General features: G+C 39.8%; 1 protein-coding gene across 1 annotated transcript in view; it reads left to right on the top strand.

Moving 5' to 3' along the window:
• Window positions 1-13,866, top strand: part of MGAM (maltase-glucoamylase) — a 141,825-nt gene that overhangs the window by 57,128 nt on the left and 70,831 nt on the right. The window contains 2 exon segments of the mRNA XM_041751803.1: window positions 8,383-8,509; window positions 10,536-10,657. Of these exon segments, the coding sequence (XP_041607737.1) occupies window positions 8,383-8,509; window positions 10,536-10,657 (249 nt within the window).

Genomic DNA, 13,866 nt, shown 5'->3' on the forward strand with positions numbered 1-13,866 from the left:
AAATAACTTGTGGACTTCTTTTTTTTAACCACGATATCATAATTTTGAATATCAATGAATTTTATTTTATTGCACTTTTTACTCAGTCCTCTCTCGATGGATGTTTACACTAGTTTCAATCTCTTGCTGTTATGGATGTTTCATGTCATGCCACAGTGCAAAACCTTTATCTATACATACTTGTGCAGGTGTATTTGTGGGCTAAAGCTCTATAAATGGAATTCCAGATTGAGAGTGTACATAGTTTTAATGGTTTTTGCCAAACCTTCATTAAGCATATTTTGTTTACATTTGACTATGGGTACCTTTTACTTCATCATCTTTCACACAATGTGTTTTATAAACATTGGAGGGATTTAAAATAAACAATCCCCTATCTCATAACCACTAGCAACAACCAAAGAGGAGACATGGCCACTTAGGGCATTCTGATAACTTCTTTCTTTGCCAGTGAATGTGAGATCACTCTTCACCTCATTAGCTAACTTCATTCTATTAGGTATGGAAGTCTGAGATTCTCTCTCCCTCTGCACTCCCGTGTGCTCTCTTCCTCTCTCTCTCTCAATAAAGAAATCTTTAAAAAAAAGGAGGGCATTATGTTGACAAAGAGCAATTTCTCATCAGTGTATAGGAAGCAAATCCCCTTGTGATTTCATCCTTGGGCAAAGGATTGAGGAGAATATGGAGTTTGCGTGAGGACACATTGATGGGATGGAAAGCAAGGCTGCAAGGCTGTTCTCAAACAGTAAGTTCAAGATTCTCAAGCTGGGAGCTTTATACTAGGGACTGATGGAAGATGGGCAGGGATATGCTTTTTGAGTAAAGTTAGTGGGATTTACAAGGCAGCCTGCAAGAGGAGCAGTAGCTGTTGGGGCAGAAAGTGGGTCTTGGATGGGTAAGCTGCCGCCCTGGCTCCCACTGTTTCTTCCTACCTTTCTGCACATGTGTCTCAGGTAATGAGTGACTCACCCAACATATGGCCGTAAAGCACTCTACAGATTGGAGGGAGGATCAGAAAAGGTTCATAAGGGCAGCAGTCAGGAATATGCATCTCCCACCTCATGAAACCCTGAGTTAGGTGCGATGCCACACAACTTGATTTTGGCTCAGGTCATGATCTTGGGGTCGTGAGACAGAGCCTGTGTTGGACTCCTCGCTCAGTGGGGAGGCTGCTTCTCTCCCTCTTCCTCTCCCTCTGCCCCTCCCCCACTTGCTCTCTCTCTCTCTCTCTCTCTCACTCTCAAATAAATAAATCTTAAAAAATACAGTGTTTGATTTGATTTTCACAAAAGAAGGTGATGATAGGTAATACTCTAAGTACTGTTAATTTCATTTTTGCAGATAAGAAAACCAAGACTCACCAGTATTAGGGAAATTCATTTGGCTAATGCAGCAAGAAATGGTAGGGCAGGGAGTCAAGTGCAAGTCTTTTTGTGACCTACTTAGCTAGCTCTCTGTTTTGAGAAGGAGAGTTTCAGGATAAGATAAAGCAGGAAAATACTAATGAAATGTTTAGCACAGTAATTGACCAGGAAGTAAAATATTATCAATCAATAGGTATTGATTATGCAGATTCGACTAGTAGATACTTAGGAAGGAAATAAAAAGGTATGAGCAATCATTTTTATACTTTGGGAGCTCACAATTTGAGAGAGAAAAGGGGTATTGCAAACCTATGTAAGTAGATGCACCTTTTGGGAAAAAGCTTTAGGAAAAAACTTATCTACTTGACCACAAATGAGCTGAGGATAGACAGGGTGTGTTGACATATTGGAGGAACTGGAAAGGGTGCTTTGATGGGCTTGATGATTTCACAAGAGGTTACTCATCCCCTACTACTCCCTCCAAATATATTATTTGGTGTTTAGTTGTTACTGTCTCCTACTTAATGTTTGTCCCATTTTTCACTGTCCTCAATTTACACCTGCACTCCCACTCTATAGCATAGTATCTTGCAATATTATTAAGTCCGCTGATAAACTCAAAATTCCAAAGTGATTTTCAAAGAGGAGTAGAAGGAGCTGAGTATTTAAGTTATCTGGGGAACTTTTAAAACCTACCCAGAAAGGTTCAAGATGGTAGACTGGTCACAGGACTTTACCTGTTTTCCTTTCCAAACTTTCATTGGCATTCTTGTAAAGATGTACTAAATGAAATGAGTCTGTAACAAAATGGAAAAAGAAAATCAGCCGTGAACATTGTGCTGAGTATAACAGAGCAGAGAATACCTCTCGGGTGTCTGTTGTGGAGTTGGGGGCAGTTTTGCACAGAGAGACCACTGGGCCTTAAGCAATGATGAGCAAGGGGAGGGTAGAGCAGCAGAGGGGTGTGAACTGGTGTTCAGCTATGGTTGGGCTTAATAAAGGGGTTGTGAAGAGCACTGTTTTCCAGAAAGTGGATTTACTCATATATGTTTTCTTTATAAAGAGGTGGTTGGGACATCTGGGTGGCTCAGCGGTTGAGCATCTGCCTGCGGCTCAGGGCATGATCCCGGGGTCCTGGGATCGAGTCCCTCAGGCTCCTTGTGGGGAGCCTGCTTCTCCCTCCGTCTATGTCTCCACCTCTCCCTCTCTCTGTCTCTCATGAATGAATATTTTTTTTAAAGAGATGGTTTCCAGCTATTACTTTTTATGTTTACAGCTCATATGAAAGCTGTAATTCATATAAGCTATAGTTACAAAGGTCATATAGAGAGGGAAGTGGCTGTATATTCTGAAAAAAAAAAAAAAAACCCAACTCCCTAGAGATATCGATTATCTCTCCATCCTTCAAAAATGGTTGATTAAAAGAAAGCTTGACTTGAATCCTTTCGTAAAATAAATAACTGTATTCTTTTTTTTAATAATTGTTTATATCTGATTTTTTTCTTTTTCTTTTTTTCACTTGGATTCCTGTGGTTACTGGCGAGATTGTTAGGATGAAGGCATACTGTTTCCTGCTTTTCATCCCTCTCATATCCCTCAGGAAAGAGGAGCAGGTTCTCTGAAGTGCATCTGTGGCAGAGAGCATAACATGGTGGTATTTATACTCAGTCTTACTTCCAAATCAGCAAATGCTCATTTAGAGCACTTGCCAGGGGGCATCCAGTGAAGCATTGTAGAGTTCTTCCCAACATTTTCCCCATGATAGAGCACAAAGAAAATGATAATGGCATCATTAGGCTAATTGAAAGGGATCTGGATTTCCAGAAGAGGCAACTCTCAGCAGAAGCATGCCCCAGCCCTGGACTCTCTGCCCTTGCCCCACCCAGTTGCCCACAGAACCAGGGAGTCAGTATCTCAGGCTCTCAGGTTGAGAGGGGTCACTCAGGGAGGGGTGAGAGACTCTCACATACTGGCTTCTGGCAGCTTAAAACTTATGAGGGGAAGACAGATTGTCCTCAGAGTTATGAATATAGATATAGAGAGTTTGAGAGCAAGAGAGGGAGAGAGGGTTAATTTTAAGTCCTGGAGGAGGCATTGTTTGAACTGAAGAAGCAGGATTCTGATAAGGAGAGAAGGTGGGGTTGGGAGAGGGTGTGGGCTTTGCTATAGTTCTGAAGAGAAGTATGCCTTTGGAGCATAGACTGGGAGTGAATTTCAGCTCCAATATTTATCATTGCTGATAAGTTTTATACCTTTCTGACCTCTGTTTTCTTACTCATAAAATAGAGATGAATAATACCTGCATTTGGGGATTATAAAGATAACTAGTAATGTCTGGAAAATACTGGATAGAGAAACCTCAAAACATTAGCTATAATTATTACTAAGAATTAGACTGTAGTGGTACCATTTAGTCTTGAAAGTGATGGCATTACAAGCTTGTGAGGCCCCAAAACCAATGGCCCCACTCGTGGAGGCAGTTCTGCTCTGCTCTCCTCTTCCCTTTGACTTTACACTCCTCACTATGTCTGATTCCAGATTCTGCTGATGTGCAGTCTCCTATTGCTCAAGGGGATACAAGGAGCTAGTTAGATCAATGAAACTCACTTTAGAAATCATTCCCTCACGCCATCCAACTTGACAATGGATTTGTTTACTTCTTCTATGGAAGATCTTCTAAGAGACGTTTTTCTCTCCATGCTGATTGATGTATTGATTGTGACTTGTCAGCTTCACTTCCTGTTGAATGACACATTTCTGCATTACAATATGGCTCTATGTAGTTTCTCATGCTTTTGAAAAAGTGCTGTGTCTGCTCCTATAGATGAACATCCTCACACAAAATGTGAAAGAGTGTTGCCTTTACCTAAGAGGCAGTGAGGTCATAAAGACAATCTCTAAGGCGGAAGTCAGCATCCCTAATTGTGCCACAGACTTGTCCTAAGTCTTGGGAGAGTGTCATTAAAACACATAGCACATAGGGGAGCCTGCGTAGCTCAGTTAGTTAAGCATCTGACTCTTGATTTTGGCTCAGGTCATGAACTCATGGGTCGTGGGACTGAACTCCACATTGGGCTCCACACTCAGTGGGAAGTCTGCTTGAGATTTTCTCTTGCTCCCTCTCTTTCTGCCCCTCCTCCCTCTCTAAAATGAATAAATAAATCTTTTTTAAAAACCACATAACACCTCAGTCCTTTCATCATCCACGGTATAATGGAAAATTAGCCTGGTCATTCTAGTATCTCAGTATTGTTGCATATATAGAATGCGATCAGAATAGGATGTTGCTATCTCAGGTAAACAGGATATTTCAGTGATTCTCAAAACTTAGCTCAGCTAATGGCATGAAATGTCGAGTTTTCCTTTTCAAAGACACCAAATGTTATCTAATAAAATGCTGTTGGAATTTGGCACAAGTGACTGAAAGATATGATTTACTCAATGTTTGACAGAGTATACAGAATGTTAACTTGCAAAGGACCCCCTTTCTAAAGAATGGTAGTAGTGGGTCAGAAGAAGGAGGTGGTAAATACAGTGGCATCTGGGACAACCCTGGGAAGGATACGGAGTGGGTGATAGGGGAGTCATATTCCTTGCTACTGCTGGAGGACGGTGCCACAGCTCAGGCCAGAATCAAAATTATCCCTAACAAAGGACAAAATCCTGCAATGCAGACACTGGGGCAGATTTCTAGAAAGGACTGTTTGTGAGGCATAATCGTCATCTGAATGGGTACACAGTGCCTAACTCCTTATCGGAAGAAAACCTTAAATGTAGTCTGTGCATTTGTGGTAGGACTAAGGGAAGCTGCTCAAAGGCCCCAGTGACACTGCCAGTTGTGGTGGTCCAGGCTTTAACAGCTATGAGTTTTTTCCTTTCCTCCTTCAGGTCCTGTTTCTGTCTTGTTCATCATATTCACCCTTAGGAAGGTGGTATCTTATTTTTATTCAAACATTTGCCATATTGCTGTGCTCCATACCTAGACTTATGGTATCAGTATCCATCCTGGGAGCAGTTCAGCTGCTCTCTGGGCACGGTCTCCCCTAGTGTTAGCAGGTTCAATGAGTGAAGGTTGACTTTCCATCATCCTTCCTTGTCAGTGAGAAGATATTTCAAGGCATTCCTTGTCCTGGACCTCTGAATATGAAGGAGAATGATTTTAGGGTTTGAATTCTATGAGTCTTTAAGACATAAATTTTGACTTAAAATACTGTCTGCATTTAGCACCCCCAAAAGACCAGCTTCGTTGTTGATCCCAGTGTGTGGTGTGTTTGGCAGGAAGCAGTGAGCAGGGGATCACATGCTGCTGTGTCAGACTCCACAGGGGGAGGCCACCAACCTCTGTGTGGGAAATTCTGTGGTCAGAAGTTCTGGAAGTTAGATGTTTTGAGGAGAAGGATACTCAGTTCCAAGGCAGTTGATAGTAGTAGTTGGTTGGTACATATCAAGTTCTTTACAGACTGGAATGCAATACTTTGACTCAAATCTTTTTTTTAAAAAATATTTTATTTATTTATTCATGAGAGACATAGAGAGAAAGAGAGGCAGAGACAAAGGCAGAGGGAGAAGCAGGCTCCCTGTAGAGGAGCCTGATATGGGACTTGATCCCAGGGTCCTAGGGTCATGATGTGAGCCAAAGGCAGATGCTCAACCACTGAGCCACCCAGGCACCCCCTTTGACTCAAATCTGATGGAGATCAGGAGCTGATTGGAAGAAGGGGTCAGGAATAAGATAGGTTGAGATGAGTTGTTGAAGACCAAGTTGTGGTAGGCTCAAGCATATTCTGTCCATGAGGGGCCCACCAAAAGTTGCCAGGAGAGATACAGTAACCAAAGGGAACTACATTCAGCCTTTTGGGAAATTTGGTTCTAGTTTTTGACTAGGTGGCTCTGAAAAAGACACTTGACTGACCATGCCTTACTTTACTTATGCATAAAATGGAGGGTCTTGACTATTGGTTCCATTTCTTTTCTTTTTTTTTTTTTAACTTTATAGATACCATTTCTTAATATATTTTTACCTGATAAAATGCATTTTTACAATTTATAAGACCATGATAGGGTCACTGTTTCTGAAACATAGTTGCATATTGGAATTATCTGTGGAGTTTAAAAAAAAATCAGATATCTAAGCCTTAACCCCAGAGATTTAGATTCACTGAGGTTGAGACAGTAGGCAAGTGCTGAACATCTGATTTAAACTTCTTGGCAAAATATTTTAATCCCCAGCTAGGATTTATAACGACCCTAACATAGGTAATAAATGTGTTATTTCTGTATTTTTTTTTAAGTTGACAATTCTCCCTGGGACTCCAAAGGTAGCCAGTTGGTCAGGATCATCCTTTAGGTATCTTTAGTTGTAGAATTCACCAACTCTCACTGAAACTGTGGTTTCTGAGTATTGTTCCCACTGAAAAAGAAAAAAAAAAAAAAGCCTCCTTAGAGATGTTTGATTTGAGTCTGGGGGAAGGGGATGTACAAATAGGCCTAGATCTTCATGTTATAACAGAGAATAAGGAAACTATCAAAGACTACCAGGAACCAATCTGAAGAGACTCCCACTAGGTGCAGATGAGACGGAATGAGCATTAATGATAATAATAATATCAATGGATTAGTACAGATAAGATGTGTTTAAATCCATAACTTCACAAATATATTGGGCAAATAATCTCACTGGTCCTCTTTCAAGGGTGTTAGGGCAACAACTCCTTATTCTGAAACCCAGAAAATAGGGTCAAACATTTATCCTACCTTCCGTATATGAATTTTATCTTTATGTCCAAATAACAGATGAGGGGAAGTTTTTCTCTATAGTAATATTTCATCAAGTATATAAGGAATGGTATAATTACAGTATCACTGTCACAACTAGTGAAATAATGGATCTAAGAAATATACTCACCAATGGCTATTAATATGAAACAGGGAGAATCTGCTAGATTTTATGTGTCTCTTGCCAGAAGACTGTATATGAGCTATGCACCATTCTTGCTAAAAAGACCTATATCTGCCAAAACTCTAGATCTGGTAATTAAATTTGCAGGAAACATAAGGGTAGGAAAACATATTAGTATATCCACAGATGCAATTGACAAAATCCAGACTATGGGGAAATCTACAGAACAAACCTACTGATTGAATGAAGATTAACAGAGGGACCCTGGGTGGCTCAGTTCGTTAAGTGTCATGCTCTTGATTGTGGCTCAGGTCACAATCTCAGGGTCATGAGATTGAGCCCCCCGTTGGGCTCCATGCTGGGCATGGAACCTGCTTAAGATTCTCTCTCTTTCTCTTCTTTCTACCCCAGGCTCATGCAAGTGCATATGCACTCTCTCTCTAAACAACAACAAAACACTTAACAGACACAAACCAATTACAATATATAAATCTTGCTTGCATCCTGATGAAAGTAGAACAAATTATAAACAAATTATAACAAAGTAGAACAAATTATAAAAATTAGAAAGTAGATTTGGTTCTTGCCTTGGTGCAAATGCAAATGAGAGAAATTTCAACATTGACTAGATATTTGATGATTAAAAATTATCTTAAAAATACCTTTGGTGTTCTAACAATATCTTGATTGGGATGCGTGAAGTTTATTTAATACTTAAATATTGAAAATAAATTTTTAAGTAATTTCTATACCCATCATGGTGCTCAGACTCACAACTCTGAGATCAATAGTCACATGTTCCATAACTAAGCCAATGAGATGCCCCAATACTTAGATATTTTCAGATTCAAAAATATCTAAGATTTGCTTTAAAATAATCTAAGGTTAGGGAGAGAAGTAAGTAGGAATAAAGACAAAACAAGATTGTCATGAATTGATAATTTTTTAATCTAGATGATGGATGTGTACCTGAGTGTTTGCTAGTTATTCATTTTACTTAAGTGACATTTGAGCTTGTCCATTACAAAATTACTAGATAAATTAAATGAAACTCAAATCTAAAATTGTTTCCCCTCACCGCCTTTTCTCTCTCTCTCTCTCTTTTTTTTTTTTTTGCAGATGGCAAGAAGGAAGTGGAAAGATTTCACGACTTTGGAGCTTATGCTCAGTGTTCTTCTGCTTATGGTGTTTATCATCACTATTCCTCTGTTTGTGCTTTCAGCTCAAGATTCTTTGGAATCAAAAGGTAACAAGGAACTCTGATGTTCTCCTCTATGTGTTGCTCTTATCAGAGTAGAAACCTCATAAATGGCAGGGAAGTGATGGTCTCCTGTCCATTGGTGTGAATGCGTCTGTGTGTTTATGGGGGGGAGGTATGTTATATGTGTGTTGGTGAGCCCCTGACTGGAACTGTGGCTTGTGGCAGCTCATTAGGTATTCACTGTACGCCTAAGCTGATACTTTTATTTCCCAGTTAGCACATTGCAGGATTCCACAACTGACTCGACATAAATTTGCTGAATTGCATTGATGAACTCTCATTTCATTAACAACATTATTAACCTTTATTAACTAATTATCTCTTACATGCAAGGCAATCGAATAAATATATAATCAAAGTATTTTAGGTGAAAGTTCTGTTTTTAAGAAAGTAGCAACTACCAGACTTCTTTAATTAGACAATTATTGAATTGTCTTATTCAGAAACAGGGGCTGGATTGTGCTCAGTTATCCCTGATTTCTTATCTGGTTCATCTAGGAACAGCTTCTGTGAACCAAGTGATGAAGGGTCAGTCTATGGCTAGAAGAAGACTTCTCTGCTCCCGCTCCCTCTGTCCCAGCCCTGACAATTTCTACTTTTGTGAGGAGTTAGATCAAATAATCTTAAAGATGGTTTAACTCTTAAAATTCCATGATCTTGAAGATGCAACTAAAATCCTTACGCAGAAAGTGGCACAAAATTGAAGTCCTCTTAATCCATCACTTTTAAATTGGAAAAGAAATTAGAAAACTAATTAAAAGCCTCATTGTTCTATCTTAATGTCCTTATTAACTTACCACAGAGTAACTTAAAGAACTCTTACTTCCTTATTTTAGAATGTAATAAATGTGTCCTTTTTATTTAACTGATTTTAACATCTGAATCAAGGCCCTTGGGCAGTTCCTAACTGCCAATTTTTATTTTTTTTTATTTTTAATTTTTTTTTTGCAACCCCACCCCTGCCGGGCCCACCGGCTCCCCCTAACTGCCAATTTTTAGATTGGTGGCCTTCCTTTACATTTTTGAGATACGAGACTTTATGTTTACATAAGAATATCACTCAGAAGTGTTCCTGTTGAGGGAATGCCTGTTGACGGAGCAACCAGAATTGAGGTTACTCTGATTAGGGTGGTAACGTTCAAGACAGCACACACTGGGCATGTTTTATGTGCAAACATATTGTAACCAGCTACTGGGGGTATAAGTAAAGGACCAGAGAAGTCTGCAAACTTTTCTGTGAAGGGCCAGGTACTTAATGCTTCAGATTTGGCAGGCCATATGGTCTCTCATAACTAATCAATTTTGCCATTGTAGCACAAAAGCAGCTATAGATAATACATTAAAAAGTGGGTATAGCCATGTTCCAGCAATACTTTATTTAAAAGTCAGGCTGTGACCTGATTTGGCCCATGGGCTATAGTTTGCTGACTCCTGGACTAGAGAAAGTAGATTTGGTTCTTGCCTTGGTGAACTTTTGATCTAACGGTAATGCCAAACTCCTTGCTCTTATGTGAACCATCTCAAAAAGGGTGTTGGTGGTGGAAGAAGAGGATGCAATATACACAGAAGTAAATACAGTTAGCATGAACAAAATGAGGCTTTCTAAAGTGAATGTGTGCATTTCAAGGACATCAGGGTGAAGCCCAATCAGCAGTAGAATTCATATACTTGGAGTAGTAGAGTTCATATACTTCATAGACTTGGAGGTATTAAGAACTGTGACAATCATATTAAATGCTTATTTTTTTTAAAATTATTTATTTACTCATGAGAGACATAGAGAGAGAAAGAGAGAGAGAGAGAGAGAGAGAGAGGCAGAGACATAGGCAGAGGGAGAAGAAGGCTCCCTGCAAGGAGCCTGATGCAGGACTCAATCCCAGGACTCCAGGATCATGCCCTGAGCCGAAGACAGATGCTCAACCACTGAGCCAGCCAGGTGTCCCATATCAAATGCTTATAATGTTAAATCTGTCTGATGGTCATTTTATGTTTGTTTTTGGGATTACCCTAGATCCTGGGACAGTAGTTACCCCAGATCCTGGGACAGCAAGTACCACCCCTGATTCTGCTGTGTGCCCGGTGGTAGATGAAGCAGAACGAATCAACTGCATTCCTGACCAGCCACCAACAAAGGTTTGAATTTTGGATCTTGTTTTCATTTAAGAGTTGCTGCTACTGGATAGTTTTTGTTGTTAATTCCTGTTGTTTGTAACTCTCGGGAGTTGCAAACTGCATTGCGACTATTGGTGGCTCAGGCAAATGAATCCTGTATCCTGGATCCAAAAAATCCATGTATTTTTTTTTTTTTTTTTAAGGAGACCCAAATATTTATTTCTTCTTTAAATTTTTTCTACTGGAAACCACACCTTTATTTAGCGTTTATTGGTAGACATGTTCGAATTGCTTGCATCTAGCTCAAGGTTTATCAAGCCTCAAAGTAGAGAATCTCATTTGTTGCAATTTTATCATTCTTAGTTGGTACATCTCAACAACCTTGAGTTCAAGCCCCACACTGGGCAGACATTACTTAAATTGTTAGAAACCATCTTCATTTGCTGCCTACCACCAAAGTTATTAAGTTGCCTTGGATCAGGATGCTTTTAAAATTTTTGAGTTCTTTCAAACCTATTAACTAGGATTCCATTGGATTCTTGGTTAGTATATTAGCTCATGTACTCAAGATTGTGATTTTACAACTAATGGTTAAAACTGGAGTGCAATGCAAGTAAATCAGTTAATCACAACCCAGCAGCCCCAACCAAAATTTCAGTTCTACTTGATTAGCTTAGTTTACACCCATTGGGCAGTGCAGCTTTGGGAGAAGAGTGAGAAAACTCCAGATTAAATTAAATATGGGGATCCCTGGGTGGCGCAGCGTTTTGGTGCCTGCCTTTGGCCCAGGGCGCGATCCTGGAGACCCGGGATCGAATCCCACGTCGGGCTCCCGGTGCATGGAGCCTGCTTCTCCCTCTGCCTATGTCTCTGCCTCTCTCTCTCTCTCTCTCTCTGTGTGACTATCATAAATAAAAATATATATATATGAATTTCAGATAAATCATGAATACGTTTTTAGCATGAGTGTCCCAGGCAAGATTTGGAACTTCTATTAAAAATGGATTTGTCTTTTATCTGGCAACACTACTCAGTTACTAGTTCTCTCTGACTTTGTTACTGCCTCTGTTTCTCACCTTTTCTCTGTCTCTCTCTTTTCATGATTCCCAAAGTCTATCTAGGATCTACAATGAAAAGTCATATACAAGCAAAAAACATTTAGAATAAGGACTAAATTTTAGGAGACATGTTTTGGAAGGAAGAAGGTAATAAATACCAGATTAAAGATAGTGCAGTCATCTGGTCTTTATTTTATGGCAGTATTTCCTGATCATCAGTTGAAGTCCAGCTGATTATTATGGTTGTAAAGTTCATTACACACACAATATCAATCACCTTTCACACTAAGAATGAATGAAAACAAAATATAGGCTTCTGAGTGAAGTCCACTGATGTGAAATGGCAGATTTGTATCAGATACAGATAGGATACTGGCTGCATGTGTTACCTGGGCACATGGCACGCTCACATTGATCTCTCTAGCCATCCTATTATTAGTAGGCTGGAATAATCTGTAATGGTCTTGAGAGTTGCTGTTTTGGTTTTTCTGAAGGTCCTAACACCAAAAGACATTTTTTTCTTTTCTGTTTTTTTTTTTCCCTCTCTCACATTTCTGAAGGCTACACGTCCCAAATCAAGATGTTGGCAGGGTTGATTCCTTTTGAGGGCTCTCAGGAAGAAGCTGTTCATGCTTCTCTCCTAGCCTCTGGTAGTAACAGTCAGTCCTTGGCATTCCTTGGCTTGTTGCTGCATCACTCCAATTTCTGTCTTCATGTGGGTTCCCCCTATGTGTGTGTCTGTTCAAATTTCCCATTTGAATAAGAATACTTGGCATATTGGATTAAGGACTTACCTTATTCCAGTATGACCTCATTTTAACTAACTACATCTGCAGCAGTCCTACTCCCAAATAAGATCATGATCTGAGGGGTAAAGATTAGGACTTCAACATGGCTTTTCTGAGGACATAATTCAGCCCCAGTCATAGAGAGGGGAACTGTGGAAAGTGGGAATTGTTACAGTTTGAGACTTTGGTGTTGACTGACTGGGCATAGATGCTGAGTCAATGAGAACCATTGCAGCTGAGAGAGAACAGATGAGATCAGCCGTAAGATGTGATGGACCAGGGTTGGGGGAAGTGTGAAGTTAAGGCAGAGAAGGGAATCAGAGCCAGATAAGTAGCTTGGTATAGAGAAGATGCCTAAGATTGGAGCAGAGTGATGGGATAGAACTATTCAGGAAGTACAGGTACTATGTTGAAGGCAAGAGAGAGACCCAATCTTACCAATAGTTAAGGATCAGGAAATTCCTAGACAGGATGACACAGTGCCCTGACTAGCTGTTTATGGCACCAAAGGGTAGCAGCCTGAGCAGTAAGTCTGCTAAAGTAGAAAATTTTTCCAGTTAGACCAACTTAACTTACCAAGAATATCATAGTATTTAGTTCCCTTTATCTGGCATCTTAGCCTGACTGAAACGAACTTGACCTTCTCTTAGAATAGTGAAGAGAGTTGCCATCTGGGAGTAGGAAGAAACAAAACTGAACAGGAAAGGTGGATTTAAATTTTGGAAGACCTTGGAAGTCAGGTAGAGGAGGCTAGTTTTTGATGTGATACATAGCAGCTAGGGACAGCCATTTAAGGCTGAATAGAATCATGTAATTAGAAACAAAGAAAAGAGAACATCAAAACAGGAATAAAGGAAAAAGAAAATAATAGGAAGAAAGAAAAAGCAGAGCACTTTGGTATGGGGCCAGATGTCAAAGTTCAGCATTTGGGATGATAGGCTCAATTAAATGAAATATTTTTCTTCTCATAGATTCTTGTAGAGAAGATAAGCCAAGTAAATAAATAACTGGCATATGAAACAAAAGTCATAAGATATAAAAGAAATATGATGGGGATCACAGATTAGAAGATAATATTATTGAGATGACAGTGTGGAGTTAAAGATAAGGAGGATTTTGACACAAATAGGAGGAATGGAAAGTGGATTCAAGGTAGAAGAGGAATGTAAACAAAGTGATGGGCGAGAAAATTGTGGGGAACACACATGACATATCAAATGGTCCCATATGGCCAAGATACAGAGTGGGTGCCAGAGAGAAGATATTGCCTGAGACTGTAAGGTAAATTAGAGCTTGATGAGAGAGGACCATTAATGTACTGGTTTGTCAATAGGAAAGGGAAGTTGTGGTCTAGATATGCCACATCTAAGCAGGATGTTTGGCA

Source organism: Vulpes lagopus, chromosome 4 (assembly GCF_018345385.1).
Source record: "Vulpes lagopus strain Blue_001 chromosome 4, ASM1834538v1, whole genome shotgun sequence".
In the NCBI taxonomy this organism is placed as follows: domain Eukaryota; kingdom Metazoa; phylum Chordata; class Mammalia; order Carnivora; family Canidae; genus Vulpes; species Vulpes lagopus.